General features: G+C 40.6%; 1 protein-coding gene across 1 annotated transcript; it reads left to right on the forward strand.

Annotated features, from left to right (window-relative positions):
• On the forward strand, window positions 1,963-12,627 carry MPZL2 (myelin protein zero like 2). The gene is made up of 6 exons (XM_005689507.3): window positions 1,963-2,222; window positions 3,190-3,356; window positions 3,830-4,040; window positions 6,573-6,720; window positions 9,907-9,982; window positions 11,568-12,627. Exons 1-5 carry the CDS (start codon window positions 2,165-2,167, stop codon window positions 9,968-9,970), a joined length of 648 nt encoding a protein of 215 aa, XP_005689564.1. The 5' UTR covers window positions 1,963-2,164; the 3' UTR covers window positions 9,971-9,982; window positions 11,568-12,627.

Raw genomic sequence — 12,867 nt, forward strand, 5'->3', positions numbered from 1 at the left:
AGTTGTGTCCTACTCTTAGCAACGTCATGGACTGCAGCCTACCAGGCTCCTCCGTCCATGGGATTTTCCAGGCAGTGGTAACTCTACCTCTCACCAAAAATTTGCAGTTTGTGGCAGACTTCAAAACCTTAGGCTTCTCCATTCCTTCCTTTAGAGCTGGACTGCCCTGCAAGTTGAAAGCCAGCCAAGGCTCAAGTTTCCTTAACTGCTTTTCTTTCCAGCTCCTGGAGCTGAGCTCTTTGGACCTGCATGCCAGAAAGGCTCTTTCATCCTATCACCATTTAAAATGTTTCCCCAGCATTCTGATTTGAGGTTGACTGCTGACTGTGTGATTTCTGACCTAGAGGTTGACAAAGGAGCCAAACATCCTGTGTTCAGGAACACTCTTCCTAGGACACTCACGCGTGGGGCGCCATGCCTCTTCACATGTGGAGCCCCTGGTTTCTCAGTTCTGATGGGGGTTATTTTGGTTGTTGTTAACTTTTTTAATGACACATCTTTCTCCTGCTGCTTTTCTCTCTTTTGCTTTTTTCTTCTGTAATCTACCTCTCGGTGGAATTTTCTCTTTGCTTCCCTCTTTATGCTGTTTTATTTTTTCTAGTCAGCCTGCCCCTTCCTCCAGGTCCTAGAAACTTCTTTGTTCTGTGGTTTCACTGGGAGATTTTATGAATCACTTAAGAGTTTCTAGATCGCTAATCTAGGGATAGCAATTTATTTCTTCTGTTCTGGGTTAGATTACCGGTCAAGCCTGCTTCTTTTCTTTTTGGCCGTGCCACACGGATTGTGGGATCTTAGTTCCTGCTCAGGGATTAAACCCTGGACCCAGGGCAGTGAGAGATTATGTCTTAATTGCATGGGTAACCTTCATCCTCCTTTTACTGAGTTTCCATACAGCTTCACTAATTTGTAACAATTACCCATCATCCTTCCAGACAAGGAGACATCTTGTCTCATTTCAAATCTTCAGCTCTTCAGATTTCTCAGACAGTTGACTGACCCCAAAATGGCAAATAAAACCTGAAGTACAAAAAAGTTATTAGGAAAAGCTTTTCCTTGAGGATCCTCTGTCTGATTGCTCACATGAGCTATGATTTTTGTGGAAAGAGCACTAGACTGAGTCAAAAAAGAGAACTTCCCTGGCAGTCGAGGGGTTAACAGGCATATACTTCTGCTGCAGGGGGCAGGGGTTCGATCCCTGGGGAACTAAGATCCCGCATGCTGTGTGGCCAAAAGCAAAAAAAGAGTCAAAACAAGTTCCAGTTCTGCTACCTATTGGTTGCGCAAATAAATCACCTCTGGGTTTTTAGTGTCTGTCTTCACTGGTGAAATGGGAACACTTCAGGGCAGGGTCGTGTCAATGAAAGCACTTTGCAAAGTGTCTTGAGATAGCCCGTGATTCCTCTTTAAATCCTTCAAACATAAAGGGTCATTAAACACAGATTTATTTTGGTCAGTCTGTTTTAGATGGGGCAGGGGTATGGAGGGAAGGGGGTTTTCAGGGGAAATCTACCAGCTATAAAAAGCACAGGGATCCTTGTGGTAACATTTGGTTAAAATCAAGTATACAAACTCTAGGACTTTTTGAATACAGAGGGTCCTAAGGAATTCTGATTATTTTGGAGGTGGTAATCCAGTTCAGGCTACTGTGGCCTGAGGGCGGTGCTTTGATAAGTGAAATCACTGCAGATAAGTTCAACATTCACTTCTTAGGCAAGCTTAAAACCTGTTTTTTTAAAAAAATGTGTGCGTGTGGGCCAGACCCAAAGCAGCCTGGGACCTTTCAGACAGGCACCACCTCCTCTGGCTGTTTCTGAGGCCATCCAGAGGCCAGGGTCCAGATGAGCTGAAAAGACAGACCTGCAGAGTCTGGGACTTTGTGTAGACGTGTCTGTAGCGCGGAGGGTGGAAGGGAGGCAAGGAAGGAGGGGAGGAGGGGTGTTGGGAGCTGAAGCCCCACCTTTCATTCCAGCAGAGTGCACTGGCAGAGCGGGAATGACTCACAGGCACGGGTGCTCAGGTTCCCACAGGTGAGGCGACAGACTCCTTTCTCCGGAGGAGAGAAAGGAGAGCCGAGGTGCTCTCTCCACCAGGAGTGGCCTGGGCAGGGTGCTGGCGTGCTTGGTCCGCCCGGTCTGGTCTCTGGGGCCAGGGCTGGGTTTCCCTCATGTATGGCAAGAGCCCTACGCGTGCTGTGCTTTTTCTCCTTGGCTTACAGCTCACAGGTAAGAGCTCACGGGCTTTTCTGAGCATTTCCTCCACTGCCTACCCTATAAAGTTAGCTCATTGTCCCAGAAGTTGCAAGAGTCTTTTACTGGAGCCTGAGCCACAGTTACATTTTGCTTTAGTGTTAACTTTAATGAAACTGAAGTGGGGGGTTGTTTCGGGGGAACTGCTTTTGGAAAAACAGGTTTAGGTGTTTTCTGGTTGCCAGTGATTGGGGCACAGAGAGGGTTTTCTAATCTCAGGTTACACTCCATTTTTTTGGTGGCTGCTCTCCACCTCCCACTACAGGCAGAACCCGGCTCTTGGATTTCTGTCTGAGACTCTGGACAGCATTGGGAAAGCGGAGCTGGTTAAGGAGAGAGACCCACTGTGGCTTGCTAACTGCCCCAGCATGCACACACTAAATGTAAATATCACGCTAAAAAAAATGCTATGTGGTATAAAGGTTCCAGCCGTACAAGCAAGCTAAATTGTCTGGGGATGATTAATTCCGTTTTTTTGCAGAAGACTAGGAATAGTAGGAAATTCACTTAACAAGGACCCTTTCTGGAAAACTTACTGCTAGGGGACCATGATACACATAATGTATTATAGTTAATCTGAACAGAGGTCTAATTCATGTTTTGATTAGTTTTTTTTGTTTCTGCCTTCAATCTTATTTTCCAATGCTTACAGTTTGTTACAGCAGTTTTAAAGTGGGTACCATGAGGCTAGGGTATCCTGTTTTAGAGAAATGTGACTGCTAAGTAAAGTTTACTGGGTGCTATTTTTAGTTGTTAAAGGAATGGGAGGGTCAAGGTTACATGTAGGTAGGAATACGCGGCGGGTGAAGCTGAGTTTGAGTGAGAGCTGGGGCATCTCAGATCTGTTGGATGCCCTACTCAGACCTTTATTTTGGTAGTGTCAGCAGAAATTCTCTTAAGACACATCTCCTATTAACCCTGCATTGCCTTTTTTCCATTGCAGCTCTTTGGCCAATAGCAGCTGTGGAAATTTACACTCCCCGTGTGCTGGAGGCTGTCAATGGGACAGATATTCGGTTAAAATGCACTTTCTCCAGCTTTGCCCCAGTGGGTGATGCTCTCACAGTGACCTGGAATTTCCGTCCTCGAGATGGGGGCCCTGAGCAGTTTGTAAGTTTGGGGCCCTGGATTAGAAAAATAAGCCAGTCCATTTCTCCTGGCCCTTTTGTATTTTTCTTGGCGATAAGCACAGGGTAAAGCTGGGGAACGATTCTTGGCACAGAGACAGAACTGAGAGGCTGGTGAAGGGGAAAGCAAGAGGTTGTTGCAGGAGAGCTGCAGACCGGACAGTCAGGCTTGCTGATGTTTCTCTTTTGAAGATTTTTCTTTTTGATGTGGACCATTTAAAAAGTCTTTATTGGATGTGCTCCAATATTGTTTCTGCCTTATTGTTTTAGTATTTTGGCCACGAGGCACATGGGAACTTAGCTCCCTGACCAGGGATCACACCCACACCCATGCACTGGAAGGTGAAGCCTCAACCCCTGGGCCGCCGGGGACGGCCCTACTGTTTCTCTTCTGCTCCTGCCACCCGTCTCCCTGCCCAGGTGCCGAGTAAAACCTCTGGCGTGACTCTTTTCTAGGTTTTCTACTTCCATGTGGATCCCTTCAAACCCATGAGTGGGCGCTTCAAGGACCGAGTGGTCTGGGATGGGAACCCTGAGCGGTATGATGTCTCCATCCTCCTCTGGAAGCTGCAGTTTGATGACAACGGGACATACACCTGTCAGGTGAAGAACCCGCCTGACGTTGATGGGCTGATCGGGGAGATCCAGCTCAGCGTCGTGCAGACCGGTAGGTGATGCAGAGACAAGTGTTTTTGGAAAGTATGAGAGCTTGTAGGAAACAGAAGGGCAAGGTTTTGTGATGGCTGAAAGAGTAGAGAGGAGGACCAACTCTTTGGATCTGGAGATTGCAGAGGAAGAGTGAAGAGTCCTGGGGTAAGAAGAGAAAGGCTTTGTTTGGCTGTGGAAAGAAACAGAAAATAAGGCAAAGGGACCTAGGGAACTGGTTACAAAAATGGCATTGAGATCATGAAAGGGAGAGGAAGCAACTCTCTGATAAAAGGCTAACAATAAGTCCATTCATCCACTCATCTAGTCACAAGATTGAGTACCTACTCGCTGTCCAAAGTGCTTGACATGTACCATCTCATTCTCACACTCATTGTTGGAAGTAGATAGCAATAATGGTACCTATTGTTTATCGAGCCTTTCCCGAATGCTAGGAGATTTATGTAACACATCTAATCTTTGTTGTTGTTCAGTGCTAAGTCATGTCCAACTCTGCAACCCCAGGGACTGCAGCGACCCCATGGACTGCAGCATGCCAGGCTTCCCTGTCCTTCACCATCTCCCGGGGTTTGCTCAAGCTCATGCTCGTTGAGTTGGCGATGCCCTCCAGCCACTTTGTCCTCGGTCTAATCTTTACACATGTCAATCCACTGTGCTCTTAGTGCTTCCTTCCCCCCATCTTACTAACGAGGAAACCAGCGCTTATACAGGTTAAGTCACTTGTCCAAAGTCATGGAGCAGATAATTGGAGTCACTCAGAACTCAAACCCAAGCATCTCTATCTCCAAAACTGTGCTCCATCTAATGCACTGTATTGCCTGCAGGCCTAGAAAGGACAACCTGGAAAACTGCCAGATAACAAAAATAAAAGACCACAAAACTTAAGAGTTGTAAATTTGGGTCTGAGTCACTGCTACAGTTTATCAGCTGTAAATAATTTTTTTTTCTTCTGTAAAGTGAGACTAATAGAGCTAAGATTATGATGAGGATAAAATGACATAATAAAAGTAAAAATCCCCAAAGTCTGAATTGTACTGAAAATTATAATGGCTAACATATATTGAAAGTATTATGTGCAGGCACAGCATGGAACAATTTACATAAGCAATTTTATTTTTTTATAAGAACTCAAGAAATGAGTATTGTTATCTCTACTTTATACATTGAAGAAACTGAGGCTACCCGTCACATAGGAGCTGGTATTTTAACCTAGCTGTCGTTGGTGTATTCTCTTAACCAACATGTTACTATCCAAACATAAAAGCCTATAAAATGGTATGAATTCCTTTCAGTCCTAGCATCATCCTTCAAGGCCCTATCAATAGAGAGCTGTGTGACCTTGGAGAAGTCATCTAAGTGTTGAAAGAAGTAATGTAATGTCTTTGGATCTCAGTTTCCTCTTTGCCAAACGAACAGGTAGATAAGAACCCACGGGTCTTAAACATACTAGGATGACTACTCTGAGGACCTCACGAAAGCTATAAGCTGTTTACCACAAACAAGGCACACAATCTGACATGGATTTCGTGGGTTTGTTCTCCTTCACCGCCCCCCCCCCCCCGCCCCCGCCCTCTTCCTTTACAGACTTGAGGCTCTGGAACCCCTGGGCTAGATATTCGCTAATGTCCTTTCTAGCTCTGTAGGTTTTTTGAAATTTAAATCAGAAATCAAGCTCAAAATCAAGAGATTCAGACTTCACAGTCTCTAACCTTGTTAGGGACCCTTCCCTCTGGGTTGGACTTCCCTGGTGGCTCAGATGGTAAAGCGTCTGTCTACAATGTGGGAGACCTGGGTTTGATCCCTGGGTTGGGAAGATCCCCTGGAGAAGGAAATGGCAATCCACTCCAGGACTATTGTCTGGAAAATCCCATGGACAGAGGAGCTTGGTAGGATACAGCCCATGGGGTCGCAAAGAGTCAGACACGACTGAGCGACTTCGCTTCACTTCCCTCTGGTTTCCCTCTTACATCATTGATCCACTAGACTACAGTTACTTGCCTCTCTTTCCTGTGGGCATCAGTTCCTTGAAAGTAATGTCTTTTCTGGCTTTGTATTTCCACCAAAGTGCTAGGACATAATAAACCTGAATAAATGACTGACTGAATGACAGAGGTAAGAAGGATTCAGGGAGAAAGAAACACTGGATTTGATGAGGTCAGCAATAACCTTACCCCATTAGCTAGGTTACCTGCCCCAGTGATTCTCAAATTTTTTGCATGCATCAGAATCACCTGGAGAACAAGTTAAAACAGGTTGCTGGGCCCCACCTGTAATTGGGTAGATCTGGGGTGGGGCCTGATGGAACTCGCCTTTTGAAGTTCTCAAGTCATTCTGTAGCTGCTCCTCCTAGGACCATAGTTTGAGAACCACTAAAGAAGTCTGCATGGCTTTCCTATTGCTACCAGTTTACACAGTTAATATGGTAGAAGAAAGGAATATTTCATTTAAGGGTGAAAACACACCCCTACTATATCTTTAGATTTCATCACAGTCCTCCTTTTCAGAATCCCAACTTGATCTTTTCTCCTTACAGTGCGCTTCTCTGAGATCCACTTCCTGGCTCTGGCCATTGGCTCCGCCTGTGCACTGATGGTCATAATAGTAATTGTGGTGGTCCTCTTAAAGCATTTCCGGAAAAAGCGACGGGCTGAAAGAGCACATAAAGTGGTGGAGATAAAATCGTAAGGCTTGGCAGTTCTGGAAAAGTCTTCTTCTAACACTGTTTTATGGCAACTGTTGGTATTTTTATAATCATTCTTGAACAAATGCCCTTTCTTTTGGGTAAATCTCATACAGAATTCAAATTCACAGGATGGATAAATTAGGGTGTGAATTAGTAAATTTAGCTTTTTCTGTGTCAAAATACAGTTGATTTACACTGTTGTGTTAGTTTCAGGTGTACAATAAAGTGATTCAATTATTTACATATATATATATTATATATTCTTTTCCAGACTCAATTCCATTATAGGTTATTACAAAATATTGAGTATGTTTCCCTGTGCTATACAGTAGGTCCTTGTTGGTTCACTATTTTATATATTATAGTGTGTATATGTTAGTTCCAAACTCCTAACTTACCCCTCCCCCACCCTTTCTGGCTTGGTAGCCGTAAGTTTGTTTCCTCTGGGGTGTTTAGTTTCTTAATTTTAGGGAAGATTTCATCATAGGCTTTCTTTACTATGTAGGATTTGATATACAAAAATTTGCTTATGTAAAGCTTTTCTAGGATATTCCTTCCTTTTAATGTAAAGCATACATTTCTAAGAACCACTGGGCTGTCAGCAGGGCCTCTGAATCAGTGCCTAGGGAAGTCAGCCACGCTGATGTAAGGTACACTATAAATATATATATATATTTTAGATAAAATTTACATATAATAAAATTCATTATTTAATGTTCACAAAGTTGTGTAACCATTAACGCTAATTCCAGAACATTTTCATCACCTCCAAAAGAAACTCCATACCTTTTAGCTATCACTCCCTATCTTCCTCTCCCACCTGCCCCTGACAGCTACTAATCAATCTGCTTTCTGTCTGTATGGATTTGCCTGTTCTGGACATTTCATGTAAAGAGAATCATATAACATGTGACCTTTAAAAAAAATCATATTTTTGTAATTTGAAAAAAATTTTATTTTTTTATTATTTAAAAAAATATGTAGCCTTTTGTGTCTGGCTTCTTTGACTTAGTATAATGCTTTCAAGGTTAAACCATGTTATAGTATGTCATTCCTTTTTGTGGCTGCATTATATTCCATCGTATACATATACCACATTTTAAAAAAGTATTTATTTTTAAATTTATTTGGCTGTGTCAGGTATTAGTTGTGGCACATAGGAACTCTCCTCACAGCATGAAAGTCTTCTCTAGTTGCAGGGCACATAGGCTTAGTTGCCCCAGGGCATGGGGCATCTTAGTTCCCCAACCGGGGGTTGAACCCATGTCCCCTTCATTGGAAGGAAAATTCTTAACCACTGAGCCACTAGGGAAGTCCCCACATTTTGTTATTTCATTCAATTGATGGACATTTAAAATTTCCCCACTTTTTGACTATTAGGATTAATGCTACTGTGAATATTCATCTACAAGTTTCTGTGTAGGCATATGTTTTCCAATTTTCTGGAGTATATAAATAGGAGTGGAATCACTGGGATATATAGTAACTCTGGAGAAGGCAATGGCACCCCACTCCAGCACTCTTGCCTGGAAAATCCCATGGACAGAGGAGCCTGGTAGGCTGCAGTCCATGGGGTTGCTACTAGTCGCTACGACTGAGCGACTTCACTTTGACTTTTCACTTTCATGCATTGGAGAAGGAAATGGTAACCCACTCCAGTGTTCTTGCCTGGAGAATCCCAGGGACGGGGGAGCCTGGTGGGCTGCCATCTATCGGGTCGCACAGAGTTGGACACAACTGAAGCGACTTAGCAGCATAGTAACTCTATGTTACCTTCTGTCTGTCCTTTTGATTATAGCCATCTAGTGTGTATGAAGTGGTATCTCATTAAGGTTTTGATTTGTATTTTTCTAATGACTAATGCAATGGCAGCCCACTCCAGTACTCTTGCCTGGAAAATCCCATGGACAGAAGAGCCTGGTAGGCTGCAATCCATGGGGTCGCCAAGAGTCAGACACGACTGAGCGACTTCACTTTCAATTTTCACTGTCATGCATTAGAAAAGGAAATGGCAACCCACTCCAGTGTTCTTGTCTGGAGAATCCCAGGGACAGGGGAGCCTGGTGGGCTGCCGTCTATGGGGTCTCACAGAGTCGGATATGACTGAAGCGACTTAGCAGTAGCAGCAGCAATGACTAATGATGTTGGGCATCTTTCCATGTGTTTATTGGCTATTTTAACATCTAATTTGGAAAGATGTTATTCAAATATGTTAAATATTTGAATTTTTGGATATTTGAAACCATTTCCAAATTAGGGTATTTGTCTTTTTACTGTTAAGTTTTTAAGGTCTTTATATATTTTGGAGTATACAAGAGCACCTTGTTAAATAAAGGACTGGCAATTATTTTTTCTCATTCTGTGGGTTGCCTTTCCATTATTGTGATTGATGTCCTCTGTAGCACAAAAGTTTTAAATTTTGAAGAATTCCAGTTATCTTTTTTCTTTTGTTGCTTGTGTTGGTGGTCATACTAAGAAACCATGGTTTAATCCAAGGTCAAAAAGATTTATGCCTGTTTTCGTCTAAGAGTTTTACAGTTTAGTTCTTATATTTAGGCCTTTGATTCTTTTATTATTATTATTTTTTGATTCATTTTCAGTTAATTCTCATACATGGTGTGAAGTAGGAGTCCAAATTCATTCTCTCAGTCGTAATTTTTTTCAGCTGTCTCAGCATCATTTGTTTCTTTCCCTCAAGAAATATTTACTACAGTAAACAGAACTGATTTTTAAGGAGCTTAATGAATCCAACTCTGAGTTGATTTGAATAGAACACAATTGATAAACATGATTTCTAGGTCAGTCTTTTTTCGTCTTTGTTTGTTTTGGTTTTGATTTTATGCTTTTTTCTTTTTTGAATAAGAAGTAGAATTAGAAGTAGAATACTAATGCTAAACTAAAGTATCTGTTTTAAATACCTGGAGTTCCCAAGTGATATTTCCCTCTAGCAATATTCTGAAAAGTGTCTAAATCCACATACCCAGGGTCATGTGGAGGCATGAGTATTATTAGTTAGACAGTACTAGTGGTTTAGTGCTCTGTAAGCCTGATCTATTCCCAGGTGCATATAATTCTTACCCAAATTTGGGGGAATATATATCTAACCTGAATCTTTGTATACAGATTTGCCTCCCTTGTTCCTAGTCTTGTTCTCCTGACAATGGTTTCTGCTTCTATGTTACAGAAAAGAAGAAGAAAAGCTCAACCAGGAAAAAAAGGCTTCTGTTTCTTTAGAATACACAGACTAACATTCTTACATGGTAAGTTTCACAACTGGGTTGATTTCTTTCCTTAGCTTACTTGCACGTCTCATCTCTACTGTAGATCTCCTAGATGATATGATTGTTCAGTGTTTCCTGTATAAAATGAGAGGAGCTGGGCAGAGAGATAAAAGTCTTTTCTTGTGTTATGGATGGCTTCCTCTTTGAGTGTGTTTTGTGCAAAGGACTAGAAAGCTAGAACCTCCTATCATTAAAGCTGAAAATTCTATGATTATTTGAAACTTTGGGGTTATATTTACCACCTCCAATAATAAATTAACTTTCAATATGTAAGTAAATTTTTTTAATGAAAGAATTAATATTCACTCTTTTCTTGTAAACTAATCATGGCAGTTAAGAGAGTGACTCAATAGATATGCTTGACATTTTGACAAGAGAACTTTTGTATTCTTTGGAACTGATTTCAACTCCTCTCATTTAGTTTTTGGGACTATGAACCTAATTTTAGTGGTGTGTAATTTTGTTTTTCCAGTTTTTAGGTTTATTAGGCTTAAAAGGTAGGTTGATTTATTTTAATACGATTATAATTTTTATTCCCTGAAGTCAGCCCACTATTATCATTTGCAAAAAGAGCCACGATTTTACAGCCTAAAGCTCCAGGGAAAGTTCACAAGAATTTATAAAAACAGAGTATGGAGAAAAATGATTCTATTGTAAACCTAGGAAAAAAATTTGGTATCACAGAGATTTTTACCAAGGGCTATTTTTAAAATCAAGCAGATTTTCTAAGTCAGGGGCATGGAAAATAAAGACAGAGGCTGTTTAAGATTAAAAGAAATTTAAGGGAGTGATACAATCAAGTGCAGTGTATGACTTTTGACTGGATGGATACTAGTTGTAAAAAGAGTTGGGGGTACAATTGGGAAAGTCTTAATATAAAAAATGTCAATATGGATAATATTAGAGCATTACCATTAATTTTTATTAGGTATATTAAAGATATTGTGCTTACCCAGGAAGACATACATATTTTAAAAATGCATATTGGACTAAAATGTCAGTAATTTGTTTTAAAAACTCTGAAGTGAAGTGAAGTGAAGTGAAGTCGCTTAGCCGTGTCCGACTCTTTGCAACCCGTGGACTGTAGCCCACAAAGTTCCTCCGTCCATGGGATCCTCCAGGCAAGAATACTGGAGTGGGTTGCCATTTCTAACCCCCTCCATATATGTTATTTATAGCAGGTACAATTTATAGCTATACAATTAAGTGAGCGTATATTCCACACACTGACTTCTTTGCTTTTCTGTATATTTGATTTTCTTTATTATAAAGGGGTTGTGGGGAGACAGAGAGAGAGAATGTATATATGTGAGTAAGCAGCTATGGATCATCCAAGGGTCTGTGCAAGGCAGGGATTATGAATTAAGGACACTGAACCTGAGAACTATGTAATAAAGATCAGGAAATTTTTTTTTAAGTTAAATTAGGGGGGACAAATATACTTAAGAATATTTTTCTTCACAATGGAAAATAGATCTAGTAATATATATGTATTCATGTCAGGTATTCCTCTTGTACTCTTGCCAAATGCATTATCCATTTAAACTTCTGCTTTGTATTTCAGGAAGCTGAAGATTTCCCAGAACAAGAACCCTAAGATAAGCTGGAGTTAATGGAAGCTTTTCTTTGGCTTTTTCAGTTGTGACCTGCCTTCCAACCAACACTGCAGTATATAACCACCTAGACCAGCAACGTTCCTCTGGAGCCAGCATAGGGCCCTTCTTGAGTAAATACCACCAGACTCACAAACAGCTCTGTTACTAAGGTTTTATTTAATTTCAGAGTGCAAATATTTTTCAAATGCTCACTAGGTTTTATATACTAAGAAGCTATATTTTTGCCCTTAAACACTCCTTGAGGATTATGATTTATATTCACATATATTGGCTCAAATGAGATAAAAACCAAACTATTATGTTTACTTTGATATATTAATTTCTTTAGAGCAGCATTTTAGCTACTAAAGTTAACATGTTTATTCTTTCTTTCTCACCTGCTCGATTAAAAGGTGAGCTAATTCTCTCAACCGTTTTGATTAATTAACAGAAAATCCTAAATTCAAACTGTTAAAGAACAGTTTGATTTTTCTGACTCTCCTTAAGTATGAGACACATCTTATTTTATTCAATTTCTTTCAATATCCTAGATGGCAGGGTTTTGTTTTTGTTTGTTTTTGGTCAGTTGACCTAGGGTTTACAGTAGCACAAGCCGAAACCACAGAGTAACTAGGGAAGGTGACACCAATGCTAATAGATCGACTAATGCCACCTCAGGATGAAACGCTTGTCACCTTTTTTCTGTGCTCTGATAAGTGATCAACAGCTCTGATTTTTCATGAGCAGTGAATGACTGTTTAGATTACTATATTCCCCACTTCCAATTCAATTATTTATAACAAAATAATTTAGAGCAAAATCTATGCTCATTTGTAGACTGGAATCATTACGCAGTTAAACAGAAGGATTCTGAAGTAGTATATTACAATTTAAGAATTTAGGGGTAATGAAAAAAAATCAACCTAAGTGGTGATAATTTTCTCTAGTGTTACCCAACGCTCTGAGAACTGGAAGAGGTTACATTTTTTCTTTCTTTTATTTATTTTTTGTTTTAAGACAGCTTGATACTTTGTTTTCACCAACTAGGCTGAAGATATTATTTCTTTTAACAAACTGGAATTTCAAAGCAGTTTATTTGTATTTAAAGATGATGAACTTTGATTTTTCCCCCCCAATACTGGAAAAAAAAAACAAAACCCCTCACCCTGGTATAATTTACTTATGAACTTGAAATGCTTCTCATACCTGTCTCATTTTGCTTTTTATGCTGTCTAAAAAAGTAGTTTCAGTACCCAGTTTTGAAACTAA

Source organism: Capra hircus, chromosome 15, assembly GCF_001704415.2.
Source record: "Capra hircus breed San Clemente chromosome 15, ASM170441v1, whole genome shotgun sequence".
Classification (NCBI taxonomy): Eukaryota; Metazoa; Chordata; class Mammalia; order Artiodactyla; family Bovidae; genus Capra; species Capra hircus.

Coding starts and splice junctions, on each gene's coding strand:
- MPZL2 (XM_005689507.3), top strand. CDS start 2,165: ATGTATGGCAAGAGCCCTACGCGTGCTGTGCTTTTTCTCCTTGGCTTA. Junction 3,357..3,829: donor ATGGGGGCCCTGAGCAGTTT/GTAAGTTTGGGG, acceptor ACTCTTTTCTAG/GTTTTCTACTTCCATGTGGA. Junction 4,041..6,572: donor GCTCAGCGTCGTGCAGACCG/GTAGGTGATGCA, acceptor TTCTCCTTACAG/TGCGCTTCTCTGAGATCCAC.